Source organism: Amblyomma americanum, chromosome 2, assembly GCF_052857255.1.
Source record: "Amblyomma americanum isolate KBUSLIRL-KWMA chromosome 2, ASM5285725v1, whole genome shotgun sequence".
NCBI classification, from domain to species: domain Eukaryota; kingdom Metazoa; phylum Arthropoda; class Arachnida; order Ixodida; family Ixodidae; genus Amblyomma; species Amblyomma americanum.
The window spans coordinates 56,077,680-56,098,784 of NC_135498.1; the positions used below are offsets into that span (position 1 = coordinate 56,077,680).

Here is a 21,105-nt window from a genome sequence, read left to right on the forward strand (position 1 = left end):
AGGAAAACAAACCAGGCTGAGGCGTCATTGAGATGAATCGTGTACAACGCCACCGAGGTGACACAGTTAAATAGAGGAGCCAACCACTGCCACGCGTCCTATACTGGTCTGTAACGCTCGCGCATACTTTCTTCACGTTTATGTATACGCCACTTTTTGTGGCTCTTATAGCAGTTGTGGTTCTAAGCACTCTCTGGCTCTTAGCAGTTGGGCTAAGATAATTCAGGTAATTAATTCCCAAATTATGGCGGCGCACATCGCAGTCCTAGCTGTACGCATGAAATCCGCGGTGTTTCTTAAACGGGAAGCGCGAATAGCTGACATCATATTTCATGCAGGCGCCATGATCAACTACGAGGTTGTTCAAAAAGTATAAGGGCACATCCTTACGCACCCTTGCTCCCCATGAAGCTGCAAACACGCTTGCGCCTGTGGAGTTCAAGCGCTGCCAGAGCGGTAAAGCTGGGGACCTGCTCACCACTAGGGATACTTACCGCCGTATTCAAGAACGACACTTAAGCTTAAAGTACGACTTAAGTGATCGACTCTCCGGAGCTTAAAGCGTTTCATAAACAACACTTTCACTCACTTAAGCCAAGATCAAAGGCGCACTTATCGACCCGACAACTTAAGCTAGGCTCTCTGCTAGCCTAAGTGACTCTCCCCATTTCGACATGGCTGAGTCCTACCGCAGTTTTTCGGATTTCGTCAGCTTCTGTGCTCGCGCCGCCGAAATCGCCGAGGACAGAGCGCATCGCGCTCCGCGGCCGGTGCTCAGGGATCGGCAGAACCCCATGGAGTTATACAACGACGCCGAATTCTTGAGCAGGTACCGCTTCTCAAAGCTTCTCAAAGCTGGAGCTGCTTGGGAGGCTTCCGTTGCGCGCCAACACCGACGAACGCGGTCTCCCGGTGCCGCCGCTGCTTCAGCTGCTCGTGGCCTTGCGCTTCTACGGCGCGGGGACATTCCAGATCGTCACCGGCGATCTTGTGAACGTGTCTCAACCGACAGTGTCGCGGATCATCGCGCGCATATCGCACATGATAGCCGAGACATTGTTCGCAGAGCTCGTGAAGTTCCCGAGCGCCGCCGAAGCCCCGGGAGTTATGGAGGGATTTTATGGAGTGGCGAAGTTCCCTGGCGTGACCGGCTGCATCGACTGCACCCACATGCCGCTAAAGAGTCCGGGAGGAAATGACGCAGAAGTCTTCCGCAACAGGTCTTGGCTCGCGCACTTTGGTCGGTATACTTCTTCGGATGCCTCGTGGTTCGGCCTCAGTGGGAGAAGTCGGTCTTTTGGCGTCAGTTCGCCTGGCTGTATGTGTATACGTACACGCCACTCCGGCACTTTGGTCACACTCTTTAAAGGGCCTTCTTTCCCCACAGTCCGATACGACTCGGGAATGAAGCGGCAAGTTGCCCTTAAAGGTTAATCCTTTTGCACCTGGTATAGTGCGACATCTCAGTGAACTGGTAGGTGCCAGGGGATTCACGGATTAACCGCGACGTCATGACAATCGGTGGACACCATTGGCCGGAGGGCATCCTTTGAGGGTCACGTGCCGCTTCGTTCTTGCACTTCGGCAAGCTCCAATCGGACGGCAGCAGACGTGTGAATCAGGCACCGCCCCCCCTTCAGTGGGACGTTTTCAGATATCCTTCTGCCTTTTCGCAGCCTTGGGTTGGACGATTTCCGCTTATCCCGCTGGCTGGCTCTGACAATTGGTGCCATTATGGGCTCCGACCTTCGTCCGTAGTGAAGAAGGCACGACTTGCCTGTCACGGAGGCTCCTTCTTTTTGTCTTCCGATTCCTGGGATTGGCGCTCCCCCATGACTGCTGATTGACTTAACTCGCTGGACGTGGTGGGCTGCAGTCACCACTGCTGGTCTCCGCGAAACCGACTTTTAAGAGGAGCGTCAAAGGCATGGCGGAAAGACTTGCGGTAGGCATGGGAACCGCAAATTTCGCAGCTATAGGCCAGCTAGCAGCGCGTTGTCGCCTCTTCGTTGGTATCCAGAAAATGGCGCCGGAACATGTCTGCGATAAGTCTGGGTTTGCTGGCCTTATTGGCCAGCCGTTATCATGAACCACGATAGAGAGAGAAATAAAAAAAAAACTATTTCAATGCAATATTAAGCGTCGAGGATGTCTTTGGCCAGGGTCACGAAACCCAGGTTGTGGCGTGAGTCTGGCGATCAGAATGCGTAATCTCGTGAGTATACACCCAGTGTCCAGTTCTCACGTGTTGCATGCCAGCGGTCACACCGTGCTATCATGTCGCGGTGCCGCCGGAACGTGTTCTTAGAACCACGAAGTTGTGAGCAGTATCCAGTTCTCTCGTACCGCGCACTTCGTTGATGCAGTAATGGTGTCTGCGCGCTCTTAGTATTGGTTCAGAGCACCTTTATGAAAAAAACAAATAAAAATTAACGGCGTACAAGGGTGCATTCAGCTGTTTTACTACCTTAAAGGTGCATATATTTTTCATGCGTATATGATAACGACGCCCGATATCACGTCTCAGTCATGCAGTCAGCGAGCCGCCGAAGGCTACTTCGATAATGCGAATTTTGGTTCGATAATCACGTATTATTCGTAAGCACTGCGTCCGGTGAATTGATCGACAAGCGTCTAAAATGAGCCGGGAGCTTCCTGGAGGATTGTCGAGCCTTATTGTCTCGCAGCGATGACAAACAGCTGACGCGAGTTATCGGCTCTAACTATTGGTGTCAGATGGAGATAGCAACAGGCGGGTTGCCTCTTGATAGCAGCAGACTTATGTTGGCAGCTAACCGGCAAGACATCGACAGTTCTTCCTTTACAAAAATACCTTCATACAGCCCACAGAGTCTGTAGTAGAGCTGCGAACTGACTGTTGAAACGTTTTCAAGAGCTGACCTAATGGACCACAGGTGTCCGAAGAGTGTACGATGGACGTCCGCAATCGGATGTACGATGGACGCCGATCCCGAATTAGAGCTATGGACATCTCTGGGACCATCCCGCGTGAAGAAGGCCCGATCGAATGAATGTCCTACGTACGTCCACGCCGGACATTCCGACGTCTTTGGACGTCAGGATTCGGATTTAAGTTTCCCGGAGGCGTCCGTGAAACGCCCCACTGTGCATTTGGGGTCCGACTGACAACCGGTAGACACCAGGGCTCGGATGTTCAGACCTCCGTCGAACCCGTTATTTACTCTGCGAACCCCCAGACGACCGAAGAGGGGCGTACGGACATTTCTTGGATAATTTTTGTGGCAGCTGGTAAAACAAATAGTGGAAGCTGGTAAAACATAAGGTTTAAAGTATATAATATTTCCTCAGCATCATCTGAGCACCCAAAGAACAATTGACATGCATACAACTCTTCCAAAAACGGTGATGCAATCTTGCAGGCTGGCAGACCCGGAAATCGCAATAGGATACCTTTTATTAATAATTAGCAGCTCTAATTAAGCTGACAATAACACTAAGGCGCAAAGAGGGCGACAATAGATCACTATAACACAGCACAACCGGAATGCACAACTCACACCCCTAACCTGTGAAGTCATGGGCTTGTACTTCTATGCCCAACTGGGAAGGATGACCATTATGTGCTTGTTGTGTATGGTTGATAAGTACAGTGTTTGAATGGAACTTTAGCGCCACGTAGGCAAGCTAAGACACGGGCAATCTAAGAGGCCAAACACAAAATTCTGTCAGGTTCCCCCATCTCTCACTGATCCTTACCATCTTGTCCCATCGACTGGACTCACTGCCGCCAGGCCATATGTTATTTTTTTAATCAGTTCTGCCTTTTTGACCGCATAAAAATGTTTACGGAGGGAAGTCCTCTGTGAGTCTTTTAAACATCCCGATTTGGCCGTCCGCTTCCAATTTCCCATGTGTGTACGGATTCGGCGCGGAACTACGGATCTTAGTCGGGCGTCCGTCGGGCATCGTTGACCGTGTGGGGTAGTTTCGCGCGCAGCGGGAATCAAGAGGGCATTCTCAGGATGTTGGCTTCGCTGCAGCTTGAAAAGCAGGAGAAAGATTCATGAAAGGCATTCTAACACCAGTTAGTGCCCCTTACTTGTAACTCCTGCCGTGGAGGCCATTGGTTTTGTCCACGTAATCGTCTAGACTGAGTGCTCGAGTAGTATGGCTCGTAGTGTGTCGTAGATGCTTGCTGCATGCCTCATGGATTGAGACCTTTTTTCCGCGTGTGCTCAGCAAGCCATTCTATTGTTTCATGTCCCTCTGGTGTGCTATCCCTGATCCCACAAGCACTTTGTGTGAAAAAGCGCCGTTGACCGGCCATATATGTGCAGTTTAAGCTCCTAAGCTGTCTAGCGTGGCTCCACAGTACAGCTATCAGTCCAAAACTAGGGCTGATTTGGGACGCGAAGCCGTTCCGCTTTCGGGAGTTTATGGTCGTTGAAAATGCATAAAGAGGCACGCTGCAGGCCTCGCAAGCAAACACCTTGGGCTGTATACTTCTGACGGGGGCTGTACGTCTGCTGCCTCTGTGCCAGGAAATTGGGCTTCTGGTGGCAAATAACACAGTGAAACTGGAAATCGTGTGCGGAGCGGATTGCTCAGCATACCCACAAAAAAGGTCTTGGTCCAAGGAGCAAACTGGACATCTGACACAACCGCTGCTGGCTGGCTTTGACAGTATGGAAGTAATATGTCCCTTGCGATCCGTAGTACGGCGGCGGAAACAAGAAACGCGGCGCAGGAATAGGGTGGGCGAAGCTGGCAAAGGACAGGGTCAATTGGAGAGACATGGGAGAGGCCTTTGCCCTGCAGTGGGTGTAGTCAGGCTGATGATGATGATGATCCTAATAAAACGTGCCAGCACGTTTTAGAAACTGAACCTTGTAGTTCATGCGGTATAAAAACTATCAGAGAAAAAGTTCAGCGCACGACCTCGCCCATGCGTGAAAAATTCATACGTCCCGAAATATTGAATCCGGACGTCCAAAAGCGGATATCAGCTGGACATTTGTTGGTTCACTAACGGTGGATTTTCGTTATTGCCGAGAAAAGACATCCAGCGGACGTCCCTTGAACATCCAGTGTGGCTCTCGGATGTCTGGATCTAAACGGGATGTCCGGCAGATATTCGCGGGAAGCGCGCGTCTTAGTCTCGGATGACGTCCCTGCTCGCCGAAGAGCAGTGTTTTATCCTTGCGCTTCATTTCTGGGTGCGCATTTGCGGATGAGTGGGTCGATCGAGAACGGCGGGAGAGATACAGGAATCTCGTCCGTGTTGTCCGCAGGGACCCCCGGCGCAAGCGGGTCAGCCGTTCAAGTTCACCGTGTCGGAGACGTGCGACCGCATCAAGGAGGAGTTCAACTTTCTCCAGGCCCAGTACCACAGTCTCAAGTTGGAGTGCGAGAAGCTTGCCAGCGAGAAGACCGAGATGCAGAGGCACTACGTCATGGTGAGTGCTGCATACCCCCTCGTAGCCCCCTTTCACCCTTTCCCAACCTTCTCTCGGCATCCCGAACGAGGATGCGTGTTGAAAACGAGTGCGGACTCTTTAATTCCAAACGCCTATTTATCCGAAGTGACGCTTTCTGGCTGTCAGAATGGAATGTAAAAAGACTCCCCTTAACTCGATTTCCGCGTAATTCTAACAAATTTTCGGCCCTCTACGAGTTCTTATCAGAGTCGACTTGCTACACCACCTTTCGTATTGGAGAAAACACAGAATAGGGTCAGCGGCAAATTTAATGAGGAACGGGACGCCCGTTCTCCTGAACGTCCAACGCTTGAAGATAATGACTGCGGCAGCGTAGCCGACGGTTGACACAGCGCCAGCCGAACTGTCCGCATAGTGGACACGAGCCGTAGGCGATCTCGGTCTGCGAACCGTCGTCTTGGGAGGCGAGGCTTAGTCTACATGTACTAACGGTGTCTCAAGCTCGTCTGGTCGCTTTCATCGTCGGCTCGGTTCGCCACTCTCTCGCCTTTTCCTTGTCATTTGAACTGTCCGGCCTGCGCTCTAACTGCGTCGGTGTAGCCGTCGTCAGCGCGACGACGTTATATCGGTTGGTTTCGGGAAGTGTGGTGAGGGCGGTGCGCTCCTGTCAACTCGCGCACAGCGAAGCCTCCCGTTCTGGGAGGCCTTGGCTGGTAGTTTGGTGCTCTATGAGTTTGTGCCGGTTGGATGGGGAGTTCGGTACGGGGTTATTTTTGTTTTTTTAGTGAACGTGCCTCTCAATCTTCGCGTACAATGTTTCTTTTCCCTTTCCCTCGACAGTACTACGAGATGTCGTACGGCTTGAACGTCGAGATGCACAAGCAGGTGAGTGGCGTCGTTTCGGTTGCACCAGCGGACCGGTGCGTACTTCGCGTTACAAGGTACCCCCCTCCACGCTCCTCCCTTTCTGCAGACGGAGGTGGCCAAGAGGCTCAACGCCATCATCGCCCAGATCCTGCCGTTCCTCTCGCAAGAGGTGAGTTCGCTCGCACTCGGTGAACGCCGATATGTCCCCGGCCGTCCAACCGACTGACTGCATGTGTGCTGTCACGGCTTCTCTGTGTTATCAGACGCGCTGGTGCCTCGAGAAATTTTATGACCAGTGCAGATGAAAAAAAAAATTAACAAAGTACATTTAGGAGAGGAAATTCTAAGCATGGAAGCTTGGCATGTGTCCCTAGTTTGATCGCAGTATACCATGTATTTGCCGTGCGATCGGTGCGGGTTATAGTTTACAGGTGATGGCGCTAGCGTCGTGAACGGCGCCTGCATGGTCTCGGCGCGAGCGCCTTGCATGGTGGAAACTTAGTGTATCAGATTTGAGTAAATGCTGCTGTGGTGCTGGGGTAAGTGCAAGGAACTGAAATGTGGATAGGGGGCTTTTGCGGAGAGACGCTTATCTCGCGATGAATGTGCAAGCACCCTTAAAAACACACTGATGCATCTCTCGCTTACGTAACACGGCCCACTCTGAAGGGCCAGGAGGGCTAAGGACACCAGAGTGTCGAAATTGTAAAGGTGTTGCAGCTTTGACGAATTGAGCCACTCTCTGCAACGCAGCACCAGCAGCAAGTGGCGGCAGCCGTGGAACGGGCCAAGCAGGTCACCATGACCGAACTCAACGCCATCATCGGGGTACGTGACGCCTGACTGCGTACAGTTTGTTCGGCGATGTCAACGCCGGAAAAGTATAGGCGTAGTCGGGGTTTACATTAACGCAGTGCCTTTCCCTTAGCTATACGAAGCATTGGTTGCGTGGCGTGCATTGTTCTGCGCGCTACGAGTATTGCTTCCGTCAGCACACAATGAACTAGTTTCACTTGCATGGTGTCATGCGTACATGCCCTCGCCGTGTAACATCCTATGTATGTCACGGGATATCATCATCATCTATCTGCCACTGTAGGACAGTCATTTCCCATGACCTCCAATTATTCCCGTTTTGCGCCAGCAGTGATCACGTGATTCCCGCGAATTTTCGAACTCTTGTAACGTTGTGGAAGTACAAAAAGAGACATTAGAGAGTTATAGCATAGCGCGATCCGCTACGGTGATCCGCTTCCGCGAGGCGTCACTGCGCATGCGCAGATCGCCCTGGCGGCGCCAGATGGCGCCACGTGCCCGTCAACTGTAGGGTGCCTCGATGCGCGCGCCCTAGTCAACAGCGTGCGCGCAAGCCGCGTCGGGACCAATCAGCGTGTACCCAGCGGTGCTGCGCTATGCTATAACTCTCTATTCTCAAAAGCAACATTGACTCACCGCGGCGGCGGGTTCCTTGCACGGTACTCCCAGGGGAACTCAACTTGCGCTGTCATTGTTCAGATCTATCGCATTTTGCAACATCACACCCCTATCGCTCCCTTTCCCACCCTGTTGTGTCATGGGTTAAGCGTGGGGAATACGGGAAGGAGGTCTCTCCGGCGGCTCACGATATCCGCGCTCTCGAAGTGTCTTGTCCCCTCCCCTTGTCGGGAAGAGCCTTCGTCGCGCATCCCTAAATCGGTGCAGCGTTGCGGAAGCTGCGGGGCTAGCGCCGGCAAAACTTCTGGCATGCCAGAACGGTTCCTGATTGGCCGATGCCTCCTCCGTGGCTGTCGAGATTGGCCAGCCAGAGGGCGCGCACTCGGTCACGGCTATCCGTTGACTCCATTCTCGCTTTCGGCACTACGCTGACGCTGGCCCCAGCTTCCGCACCGCTGCACGCTTTTTAGTGAAACCGAGCGCGTGTATGTGCGTGGCAGAGACGCACGGCGCGCGTAATGCGTGCGCGTGTGCGATTACCGGCCCCGCGAGGCGCAACCCGTGGAGCAGAAGGGAGTTCACCGTTGCGCAATAGCGGTTGCGGAGGGGGTCGGCGTGGCGCGCGCTAATCCGCCGGTGGCGGTTTGGGGAGGCGAGGCATCGATCGCCCCCGGCGGCGGCGGCGGGCGCTCATTACGCGGCTTGTCTGGCTGCCGCCGCTCGCTCGCTTCCCCCCCCCCCCCCCCCCCCCCCCCACACACACACACACACACACACCCCACCCGCGGCCGATTTAATTATCCGCGCGGCCGGGCGGCGAGCGCTTAATCGAGACGCCCGCGAGAGACGAGCTGCGTGGTGACCGGCGCGTTGGTCTCTTTTCAGCAGCAGCACACCGGCCTGGCACACCTCATGGTGAGTAGCGGAAAATGAGGAGGAGAGCGGCTCGCTTTTCACTCTCTCCCACTCTTGCTCTCTCTCTCTCTCTTCCTCTCTCTCTGCGCTCCTTGCATGACCCCCTCTTTCTTATTCCTCCCGCGGGAAAGGAACGTAGCGCAGGGTACCTGTGCGTCAGTGTTTAGCCCCGCGTGCCCTAGCGCATGAATGGGGAAACGCGCATCCGCGGATGAACCGCCTTGCGGCGTGAAGCCGAGATGTGGGCGCGGAGTTTGGGCCATGGGGGTGTAGGATTTACCGCGGGAGATTAAAGACACCGGAAAGAGGTGTAGAAGAGGCGGCAGGAAGAGGAGAAAGTAGCATCGAATGGTTTGCTTCGAATCCCCCCATGGTGGCAGAATTGCCCTGGGGCAAACATACGCTCAAACGCAAGCAATTTTTAACATGCTTCCTCATCCAGACAGGAACACTGATTTTGTGCTAGAGCAAGCAGCCTTGTGGGCTAATGATTTCTCAAAGGTTAGAAGCAGGACAACCTGCTGATTTTGCACGTCTTTTCGGGCCCATATGGGCTATTGTACTTTCCCCAAAAAGACTGAATTTTGAAGCTGCCATCAGGAGAGTTTTGCAGCAAGGTTGCATGTGTGCATTGTCCCGTCATTGAATGTTTTGCCTTCGAAGTACATGCATTATTATTCTGGGGGACAGAGGGACAAGGTGGGAAGTCCGGAGAGAGTCGTTAAACCCTGGTGCAATTGTCAGTGACAATGGAAATGTTTTTATGGGTGGAGGACTTGCGAGATTACAGGTAGAAAAAGCGGAAAATGATATAGCAGTAGCTTTGCCATTCATTTCTTTTGTGGGGGTATTGTGGTTCGTTCTACTTCAACGAAACAGGGCAACTATTGCATGACAGGTGTTGTCGGCTTTTGTATGAGAAAGAAATGAACATGCGCACACACAAAAAAAAATAGTTCTTTGCTCCAACTTGAAGGGCTCGCATTGTGTGCATACACAATAGTATTGCAGGGTTTCGGTACATAGGAGTGTGACCATGAATTGCGTGTGAGTCGGGGTTAGTGAAGGCTCCTGCCTTTTCAGTTCCACCTAGAACGCTCCTAGCTGAGGGGACTCTTGTCTAGGACCTAGACATACATCATGTGACTCTGCAGCCCTTAAACAAAAGGACATTTAATTAGTTAATAGTGAGGGCAGTTCTCTGACTTATTCATAATGGTTGTGTGGGATTCGTAAATGGTTAGTGATAACTGAAAATCTTCGGCTTCAGCCACAGTATTATGAAATTTTTGTTGCATTAAACAACTAATTCGGACCATGTTTTGAAACTATTTCATCTGCATGAGTGCTGCATGCATACACCCTATACCCAAGCTTGCATCATAATGATTTGTGACCTTCATTCTTGTTGCTGCTGTTCTGCACGTTCACTGCTGTGCATATGGGCCAGCTGTTTCCTTGTATGTGCTTTTGTATTATGATATGCAAGTTTTAGTGACCTTCGTTGCATTTTTTTTGCTTCAATGCTGGGCAGTTCCATGCGCAAACATGTACGTGAGCCATATCAAAGACTGACGTTCTCGCAGTTGCACTGTCTCGATATGTAACTGTTGGCTGCATCATGGCACGCTATAAAGCCAGCTTTCAAGTCGCATTTTTTTGTGCCGCACTAGTGTCACATATGGTTCGATGGAAGGGAAGAGAGCACTGCAGTACTGCGCGATGAAAGGAGCTTAGTGATTTTACAGTGAGACGAGCACGGACTGAGTCTTAATTGAATAAATGCTGCCATTAGCAGTGCAGCCTTGTTTGTCTTTAGTATGCCAGACTTGTTCCTGAGGTTCACAAACATAAATGATATGGTGGTGATTTGTGGTTTATTGGGTTTAACGTCCCAAAGTGACTCAGGCTACGAGGGATGCTGCAGTGGAGGGCTCTGGATAATTTCGACCACCTGGGGTTCTTTAACCCTTTGGAACGCAATTTTTTGTTTCGTTGAAAAGAACCATTTTCCTGCCTAAATAGTATATTCAAGCATTAAAAAAGACCATTTGTTAGTTTTCCAGCACTAAATACTAGTAGTTATTTTACTGCAGGGATGTGCAAAATTTCATACAAAGTGTCATAATTGATGAAAATAGTGACATCGAAATGCTGTGACCTATCAAGTAAACACCCGAAGGATAGTGGCAATAATTTCTATTTCAAATGTGCGCATTATGCTTGAAATTGTGAAAAAAAAAAATGATGTTACTATTGGTGGCAAAATATGTCTTCACAAAAATGGCGGATGATGTGCTACCATGCTCACTGTATCGCGAAATTTTATTTACTGCATTCCCTATTATAGCATAAAAAAAACCCACCCTTTTTACCACATGAAAAATGCAAAATTCATCTGAAATAAGGAAATCACTGCTAGGTGCAATCACTCTCAAGAAAAGCTGTGGGTTTGCTTTGTACACAATTGTGTACATGGCGTGTCAAATGGTTAATGTGCACTGACATCGCACACTACAAGGGCCTCCAGTATTTCGGGTCAGCAGCCAAGCACCATAACCACTGAGCCACTGTGGCGGATGTAAATGCATATGAAAGATTACAGTTCACAAACCCTGTCTTATTGCTGGCAATATAGTTAGTAGCCCAGTGTGTACTAAAATCGGTGGTGCTGTGTTTCGGAAAGAGGTTTTCAGTAATGCCCTTTTTGACACAAAACTTGTCATTTGTTTTGCTTTGGGCAGATAGAAGCAGGAGAAAAGTGTTAAGGTGCATTTATAAGTTTCATTTCTTCACGATGTGTTGTTTTCTGGCTGTCTACTCGTGCTCTTGGCACTGAGATGGTCATATTTCTGTGTGTATATTTTTTCCCACTGTCATGGTCGCTCAGGAGCTGAAGTGTTCTGCTGCTGAGCGCAATGTCACTGAGATTGAATCCTGGCTATGGCAGCTGCATTTCATTGGAGCAAAATGCAAAAAAGGCTCCTGTATGCTGTGCAGTGTCGGTGCACGTTAAAGAACTCGAGTTGCTTGAAACTGGTGCATAGCCCTCCACTACACAGTCTCTCACAGCCCAGGTGCAGCTTCAGAACGTTAAACCTTGCCCGCCTACACAATCTTATTCTGCTGCGTACACTCTAGAGGCCCTCGGCACTGACAGCGTGGGTGCGTTTGCGTCTGGCTCCATCTTGCAGCAACAGATGCAGGCACAGCAGCTGGCACACGGTGGCCCTGGTGGCATGGGCCCGCTGATGCCACACGCACTCGCCCTAGGGCCACCTAACAGTGCAGCCAGCTTGTTGGCCCTTTCCTCGGGTTTGGCTCCTGTGGCTGCACTGAAGGAGCATGACAAGAGGGCCGCTGCAGCAGCCGCTGCTGCCCAGGGTGCGTATGCGAGCTGGCCTCTTTGCTTTCTCACTCGTTACGTTAGCATATGTCCTAAAAACTCTGCCCAGCACATTCCCATTGGCGTGCTGTGCTTGCTGACTGTTGCTAAGTGCAGCATATAGGCTCATTGCTGGCCTCTGGGTTTATAATGTTGGGGAAAGACAAACAATATTTGGGAAGCAAAGTGTGCATTCTTATCGCAGAGGTGGATTTGCACAAGACTGCCTTCCTGTGAAGGTGCTATTGTTGTAACTGTCAATTGCAGGTTGTGTGAATTGCGTTCCTTATGAGAGAGAGAGAGAGAGAGACTCTTTAATGAATAAACAGAGAATTTAGCCGGCGTTTCAATATCGCTGGCATGCTACTCTGCGTAGGGAGGGGAATTTGGGTGATAAAGACTGAAGGAGAGCAGCGTGGAAGAGGTGGAAAAAAAAACGAAGATAAAATGCAGCCATGAAATGGGTACTAAGGATGCAGTGGCGAGTATTGATGTAACCTATGGAATGATACCAACTGTTGTGGTTATTTGAAGACTATGTAATTGTCTTTCTTTCTCTTTGCATTCCAAATGGGGGCCCCTTTATGGATCAACAGCCGCAGCTGATGATAGGGTGAGTACCATGTCCAGCCTTTGCTCATTGAACTAGACATGTTTAGCCTAGAGTCTTGCAAAGTTTAAACAGTCTTGGAAGCTATCGTTCCCTTTTTTTTTCCCAAAGCAGTTTTTGCATGGCCTATGCTTGATGTACAACTTCTAATTTGGTTTTGGCTTTTGCAAGCAGACCTCATATATATGTGTTGCTTGGTAACATAAAGGAGCAGGTTTTTGGTCTGTATATTGAGTGGCACTGTTTGAAACAATAGGAGCATGAGGAGAGAGACGGACACAAGTGCCGACACTTCTGTGTTGTATACGTTGTTGCGCTTGGTGTATGTCAAAATGTCAACATTGCATTTCATTTTCTATTGATCTGCGAAGTTACAGCAGCATGTAGAAACAAGTGGTTTTTTTTTCTGTCCCATGTAATGGTTAGTAACTGTCGAAGAGAACAAGACTTGTTACAAAAAGCAAAGGTTCACATAAACATCCAGCACTGAAAGAACTAAACTATGTGCATGATTGTCCCCCTCTTTTAACCGTTGCAGTGTGGTTCAGGTGGGAAGATGTTCAAGTTACCATCCATACAAAAATCTCACTGTGTGCGCTGCAAAAAATTTTTAGCATTACGTTGTCACATGTGTGGCTGCCCTCCGCTAGCTGTTGGAGCAGATTGCTGTAATCAGCATGCATTGCACTGAGCTTTTGAGTTTGAGGGAACTCGAGGTGTGAGCTAGCTTCGATTATTGATGTGCCTCACGCTTTAGCCAGTCCAGCAGTCAAATGAGACTTGAGTGAAAGTGAGCTGCAAGCAAACATGAGTGTTTGGAAGAACCTGTACTGACCTGATCATACTTCCTCATAGGGTGCATTTTTTTTTAAATTGAGATTTTAATTAAAAATGACTGCTGCTTATATGTTCGCTAATTCATTTGTTTTCAGTAGTAGCTTCCATAAAATACATGTTTGGCCAGCTTAGAACATGGATTTGCCAGTGCAAGCAGTTGTCAGTTATGCCGCTGCATTTGGGTCTAGTAAATTGTGGGCATAAATGCTTGCAGTTCAGCTTTCTATTGCCAGCTTGATATGTTTTAAGAATTCTAAATTTTATTTCTTTTTGAACAGAGAAACTCACCCTCCCCGCGTGACGCAAAGTTACGAACCCGGACGCCGGACACAGAGTCTGACAAAAAGCGGCGGAAAGAAGACAAGCATGACGTCATTGTTCATGTGAGCTTCCAAAATATGACAAGCCTTCTTTTGAGATTTCATAGTTAGTTTTCACTCTCAAAGTTTGTGAGGTCATTATTTGTAGCATTGCACTGACAGATTAAGTTGGAAACAACTGAGCACTTGCAGCTCTGGCTGACACATGCTTGATCCCTGCTTCCATTGCTAGTTATTGGAACATGAAGTTAGAACTAGGTGTGGTTTTCTCCATATATTTCCATTATTATTTGGAAATAAAGATGTAGAGTACAAAAATTACATAACAGCTAGCAAAAAGCAGCTTTCTTCATTTGCTGCAATATTTGCAGCTTGGTTCCCCACGAGCCTGACACCTAAATCTTGTTGTCCTTGTTTTCAGGACAATGATGATGAAAACCAGGAAGTTGATGTTGCAAATGAGGTGAGCATGCTATCGATGTCACTGATATTTGTACCGAATGGGATTACTTGCTGGGGTTACTGTATGTCCCAGGGTCCAAGTATAGATGTGCCAGCTTAGTGCTTGGTGTAGTAAGCATGGAAGCTTATCACAGAGGGCAAACGGTGCTTCTACAGACTGTAGAGAGCAGATTGAGGCACTGTAGCTAATTAAAGCATGTTAAGTAGGGACACTAAATGCCCATGAAACCTGAAGCAATATTATTTTCTGTAAAGAATGCCTTCTTAACCTTGGACTTAGGGTCGCCGCCCATAAATGCTCTCTGATCCTTCCCGACATGGGCAGTCTGTGAGTGTTGCTTCGTGCTACTCTTGAAGAAGACTGCATTTTTGCTAATGCTGGGTGGATATGCTTTTGGTGGAAAGTCCAGTAGCCTTGCAGTCGCCTCACTATGCGAGGTTTTGCTATATTCACTTACTTGCGCCCATTTCAGGACCCTGTGTCGCCAACCAACAATGGGAGCCTTTCACCGCGAGAGAATGGTAGCGAGAGAACCATCAAGCGAGAGCGGCCTCCTAGCCGTTCAGGCTCTTCCTCCAGTCGTAGCACCCCTGTCTCCTCAAAGTCTACGAAAGATGGCTTGGTGAGGATAGCTGCGTTGTTGTCAGGTGCACTGAGAAATGTGCCTCTTATTTTTATTGTTGTTGGTGTTATTGAAGTGACAATGTTCTGCTTAAGTACTGGTGTGGACGGCAGCCGTCCTGTTTTGCATGTGAATGGTACGCTATATACTGTTTCATTTCATGCAGTCCTCAAATTGTATCTAATTTTCTGCAACCCCCCAGCTGAATTTATGTCGAGCAAGCTGTCAAAAGCTGCTGAAAGAAAAAATAAGGCTGCTTGGTCGCAATGGAGTTGTGTTATTCTTCCCATGCTCATGGAAAGCTTGTGATTGTATGAATAGGCCAAGTAACATGGCCAAGTGTATAACCACTTGCGAAACTTTTATGCTCTTGAGGTTTATAAAATTTTTTATGCCATACATGGCACTTATAAACGCGTTCACTTCTGACGGTCTAGTTGCGCCACATGCCTTGTATCAATTTGTGAAGTGTGATTTTGCGTGCATTATGCATATCTCAGAGCACATCATTTGAGATATCTTCTTACATGTATTTGTATGGCAGAACATGCCTGACTGTGCAAAAACCTTTTTTTTCTCTTGAAGGGTGACAAGTCCCCTACCCCGGTGTCAAAATCGTTAACTCCTACGAGTTCAGGGTCGACGACGCCTGGTTCCAGCGGTGCAGCCAAGGCGTCCTTGCCAGGTTCCTCTTCCAAATCGGCTGCCCTTGGTGAGTAAGCAAACACTTCACTAATGCAGTCTTTCCCTGCTGTTGTTGCCATCATCTGTTTAGGGACTGCTTTGTAGCGAATGTCTCCTTTGGGCCAGTTGGCCTCGCCGGCAGATGCCGTTTAATTCACCAGCGGGGGGTGACAGGCTGAATTTCCTGAGTACACATTTCATTCCTTGTCACTCTGCTTGTTGTGTTCGGGCATCATGCAGAGAATTTGTGGCCAGAAAGGTTGGCAAGCTAGACTGTCTCATACATGAAAGATGGTAGTAGTGGGTGAAGTAAAAATCATTCTGTCGTTTTTTTGGAATTTGTAGGAATTGTGCTGGAATGTTGTGTGATCATGCATGTTTCAAAGAATTAGGGATAGTATATTTGTGGATTTGCTTGCAATTTGAACAAGTTTGCAAGTCTAATTGTGAGAAGGGTATGTTTTTAAATACTGCACATTCCCTTCGATACGAGCGTGTTGACAAGATGTAAAACTTTTCAAACTGTCAGAAGTTAATTTTATTTTAACAGAAGGTATAGCCTCTGTGACTCTGCTGGGGTGGGGCGGTGTATAGGGTGAGGGGATCACAGCCACAACACAGCATGGTGTGAGAGAGCGAGGCGAGAGGGCACTACACTAGCAATGCAGCGTGGAAAGGGGGAAGGGTGTGTCATGTAGCACAGCACATCATCTGTTGCTGGGTTGTTGCATTAAGCAGCGTAGCATGAACACTTGTCTGTTCTTCTTTTCTTCTTGAGAAAGTGCAGCACTGGAAAGTATAGTGCATCTGTAGTGCTTCTTTTACTAAATGGGTGGCCTTCCTGCTGTCATCTCCCTCCCCTGTTTGTTGTCGCAGGTCCGTACCCATACCCCCTGGCAGGGGCACCACACGCACTGGCGGCGGCTGACCTGGCGGCTGCCAACCCTGCAGCCTTCCCCCAGCTGCACAGCTCGGCGCTAAGTTCCTATTCGCGATCTCTGGTGGGCACCTCCGGCGGCCACCCCACAGACCGGGCATGGCTGTGCACCCCACCCACTCATTTGGCACCCTAAGTTACCCGAGTGATACACAACTCCTTGGTCCAGGCCAAGTGCAGCGACTTTTGTTCAGCATGGGACAGAAGCTAATGTTTGAGTCCATGCGCACACAGCAGTTTAATCATTGTCAAAAATATAGAGCTTATGGGCTTTTTTTAAGGCCATGTAGAGGGACTCTTGTAGCCAGGAATGATGCTAGGGTATCCATTGAGGCAATGCGTGGAGTAAAATTTTTGGAAAGCATGATGGTCTTCGTGGCACTTCTAATAAAGATCGACAAGAGCTTCGGACATGCACTTACGAATAATAAGTGATTGCACGAACTAAGACATATAGACAACTGTCGGTGAATAAAAATCACCTCGTCAGAGACTGAAGGAAGCGCTTAGCAGATTTTTGGGGTGTGACCCGCCACCTTGCGCCTCCCGCTGGTGCCGTCACTGCTGTCGGGGTAAAAAACTGGGTTTTACAAATACAGAAATAAAGTGATCGGAGCATAGCCTGTTCGTAGCAGTCTTGCGTCTAAGAAACATATCATGCGGCCTATACTCTGTGCAATGAGCGTTAGTGCATTGCCATTATGCTTACAGTTACTGCACTTGATTGGTGGCACCAAAAGCACAAGCTAACACATGGGCCACGGGGCAGGCATACTGGGGGCCTTAATTAGTTAGTCTGGTTCCCAGTTCCTGTAATGGTTGATAACATCTGTGGAAATCATGGGAGATTTAACAGAGAGGTATGGAAGTCTTGCTTTCAAATTATCGGCATGTTTTTATGCATGAAATTTGATATGTCAAACTATTTGGCGGTCCTCTTTAAATCTGATTTATCCGGGTTTCATTTTAATGCCCATCTTCAGATATTGTACCCAAGCATGTGTACAGCAGTCTTGTGGACTGATAGTGACAGTTAGTTCCCTTTGTAGGTTTGATGTTGGTGTGTTGCATTTGCAACTCACCGGCTTTCTAAAGAGGGCCCCACATTTACTGGTGCCATTAGGCAGGTTACTGCTGGTAAAATGTGTGCAGAGTACTTGGAGTGCCTTTGATTTAATGCATATTAGCAAGCTGGTTAGTACTGCAATGTTTTAAAACGGGTGGAACATAAGATCACTATTGTACTGCTTACCTCTTGCCTTCTGTATTGCATTCTGTGTGTTGTTCTTCATGCGTGCAAGTCGATTGCACAGTGAGGGTAGGCTAGTCTGGCTAATGAGTTAAGGACCGCTGTGGACACCGTGTATATTAGTAGCACAGTGTCCTTCTGTACCCATAACCTTCTTCAAGATTTGTACACACCTTCACCTCCACTACCCAAAAAATCTTTCATTCTTTCGTTCTGTATGTCTTCATATTGTGCTCGTATATCCAGCTTATACTATACAGAAAAATATCCAGCTACACCACTGGTTTCAGCTACGCCACTGATGATTGGTGCCAGAAAGCCTAATTGCTAGGAGACAAGGGATTGCAAGAAAGGGTGAATGTATAGTAAAAATCTTGGGTGTGGTGCCACTGCCTGGTCGTGGGGTTGGCCGTTTCTACAGGGAAGCGTGGCTGACCGACGCTGAATCGCAGTTGTCTTTATCGCAGGTTGCGGGCTTCGACGCACACCCGTCTTTGCGGCCACCGCCTCACTTCGGCACCATCCCTGGAGGAAAACCGTGAGTGCTTCTCAACTTGTGTTTACTTTCAGTTGCTGGGCGGTCAGTGCCGGTATCCTGGGCTGGGATTTAAACATGGTCTCCTCGTCTGTCTGCTAGCAGGTTGAAATCTGAACTGTGTTGGACATGATGCTTTTTTCCAGCTTCAGTGTTAACATCTGAGGCTGCATAGCATAGTATGTGTTCTTTTTGCAAAGATGTTGAAAGAGAGCGAGCTGTCTGCAGGAAAAGCCGAGAGGCTTGCCTAAGCTATTATGCTCTGGTCGGCTACTGTCCCATTGGGAAAAGTGAAAATGGGAAGAAATAGGGAATTGAAAGGGGATGAATAGCTGTGTAATACCCCTGTCACACGGGCACTTCTAAGGCCTTAGGAATTAAGATCCTTTGCCCCAAAGGCGCGTGACGCGCATCTACACGGCAAAGCGTCGAGGCCTTTGCGAAAAAGGTCCGTAGCCGCAAAGGCGGCCGTCAGCGACCTTAAAGTTGCTTAAAGGAGCAATCCAGACGGCAGCGCCAGCTAGCGAGCTCAAAGAATAAAAAATTGACGCAATTTTTAGTTTTGAAAATGTAAAAAAATATCTCATTTATCTTATTTAATGGTTAATTTTGCGTTACAGCGCACTTAACCGTAGAGGAGGCTATGACAAGACATCTACGCTGCTAAGAAAGGACTTGAACGCTTTTCAGCAGCCGCATCGACACACACGTGCTTGCGCTTCTCGCTTTGCTGTTTTTTCTTCGTTTGCTCTTCATGGCAATTACACACTTTGTTCTAGTGTCTCGCGGTTCGTCGCTCATGATTACGGCAGCACGCTAACCAGGCACAACCTAATTCCTTTGAAATGCGCACAAGGACATAAGAAACAAAGCACGCTTCTCACACACAACGAGGAGCCAAACGAAAAGTGCGCCTACCGTGGTCGGACCGGGAACGGTAAAAAAAAAAAGAACCTTTTGTTTAAAAATATTCGTTTCTCACCGTCAAAACGCTTGTTTATTATCGTGGTAGCTACTTTTTCAAACATACGCGAAAGCACTCTTATCCTCTTAGCTGGAGTGTTACCGTCTGCTTTAATTTCATAATGTTACTAGCGCCGCTTCACACACAGCGGTGACTTTTGGCATTCACGGAGGCCGCGTTCTAGCTCCTTTGGATTTGCCGTGTAGCAGCGTCGCTGCTCCTTTTCGGTTTTCCTCCTTTAGTGTATTAAGACAACTTTACGGCAAAGGCCGTGAAGAAGTCCCGTGTGACAGTGGTATAAGGTATAGTAGGTAAAGCTATTGATGCACTAGAAACTAAGAATCTGTTACTTCCACTTTGAGTGAGAAACGCATAATATTCATACTAAGATTTGGGCTGATAGCTGTTGGCTCAGGTCAACTAAGAAGTTTTACACATGCATGTGCAGTGCAGATTTGAACTTCCAAATGATGATTTGTTTTAAACATTGCGTGTGTAAAGGAGGATTTCGAACGTGTTTTTTTTTCTTGAATTAGTTTGTTGGCAGCAGTTTCTCTTTGTTACTAACAAATTCTAAAGGGTTACAAAAGGATTTGCCATAGCGCACTGCTGAGGTGCATATCTTTGGGGTGCTTGCCTAATCAGTGCCCTTGGGAAAAAAAGAGGTTGTTCTAGACATCGTAAATGGTGACAGTAATTTTGTTTACTAAACATTGCATCTTCTGCATCAAACATAGAACAGTAATAGGTTTAGGAAGGTGGCTGTAAGTTTTTTTTACAAAAATAAAATTGCCGTTACAAAAACAAAGTACCTCATTGGAAATGAGTTGCACCAGATTAAAGATTGGAACTGTGCCAGTCTGTCTTGCATTGCAGTGTGAATGAAGGGTCACCTGTTTGAAATCTTGCAGATGAGACAGCCTCCTTGATCACCCGTTCGAGTCAGATTGAAGAGGTTCTTGGTGAACACGAGCTTGAGCTTTTTAGGTGCATAAGGCCAGCTGTGAGGCATGAAAAAGGCCGTGGACCAAGAAAGACACCCTGTAAATTTCACTTGAGAATAAAAGACCCGGTTTTGTTGCAATCTGCATTGGGAGTGCTTTATTTCCTTTGATACACACCTCAATCTTGGTGTTGGCAAGGCACTCCTCGAAGGGTCTTGGTGTCTGCTTGTGCCACGTGCCTCTTTGATTGGTCCAGCTGAGGCTAGTAGGAGCAGAGCGAAGTACTGCGCAAGAGATGTGTCAGTCTTAAGCAGCTCAAGAATGAAGCGGCAAATGCCTCTTAAAGGGCACCCTCCATACACTTGCATCAACCTATGATGAGAATTAGTAGACGCCTCTTTGAGGGGCATTTGATGCTTCATTCCTAAGTCATGTGCTAGTATATACCGTTTACTAAACCCCCAGCGAGCCGAACCTGATGTGGTGACTTTTCACCACCTCAGCACATTGTATCGATCGGAATGAGTGCTGGGAACATGATAGCTGATGAGGGAGGATTTCAAGCATATGCAAGCATTTCACTATTAATTAACTGCAGCTTGCTAATATACTGCAAGTTTTAGTGCTGGCTTGGTGTAATTCCTGGAAGTGACCTGTCTGAGCCTTCATCATGCAGTGCTGCTGCAGCAGTAAACTTTAAAATGTACAGCCCTGATATTTGAGCAGGTAGGCACAGTTAGATTTCAGATTTCAAGGAGCTTGTGGGTATTTAATGTGTTAAGTTGGAGGTACTGCTTCTGGGATTTTTTTCTTCCAACAATAAAAACGATCAATTTTCATTAGCATTTCACTTGCTTTATGGTTCTAGAAGTAAAGTAAATTAAACAATTCCTGGTGATGGCTTTTTGAGAATGCATTT

At 48.2% G+C, this 21,105-nt stretch overlaps 1 protein-coding gene across 6 annotated transcripts in view; it reads left to right on the forward strand.

Moving 5' to 3' along the window:
• Positions 1 to 21,105, forward strand: part of LOC144121288 (transducin-like enhancer protein 4) — a 67,118-nt gene that overhangs the window by 30,516 nt on the left and 15,497 nt on the right. The window contains exons 2-14 of one of the 6 annotated variants that reach the window (XM_077654409.1): positions 5,274 to 5,438; positions 6,261 to 6,305; positions 6,394 to 6,456; positions 7,041 to 7,115; positions 8,607 to 8,636; positions 11,831 to 12,020; positions 12,618 to 12,634; positions 13,747 to 13,851; positions 14,210 to 14,251; positions 14,724 to 14,873; positions 15,459 to 15,585; positions 16,434 to 16,558; positions 18,196 to 18,281. In XM_077654409.1, coding sequence (XP_077510535.1) covers positions 5,274 to 5,438; positions 6,261 to 6,305; positions 6,394 to 6,456; positions 7,041 to 7,115; positions 8,607 to 8,636; positions 11,831 to 12,020; positions 12,618 to 12,634; positions 13,747 to 13,851; positions 14,210 to 14,251; positions 14,724 to 14,873; positions 15,459 to 15,585; positions 16,434 to 16,558; positions 18,196 to 18,281 — 1,220 coding nt within the window. The remainder of the gene's footprint in view (positions 1 to 5,273; positions 5,439 to 6,260; positions 6,306 to 6,393; positions 6,457 to 7,040; positions 7,116 to 8,606; positions 8,637 to 11,830; positions 12,021 to 12,617; positions 12,635 to 13,746; positions 13,852 to 14,209; positions 14,252 to 14,723; positions 14,874 to 15,458; positions 15,586 to 16,433; positions 16,559 to 18,195; positions 18,282 to 21,105) is intronic. The other 5 variants (XM_077654411.1, XM_077654412.1, XM_077654410.1 and 2 more) reach the window with 5 other exon arrangements.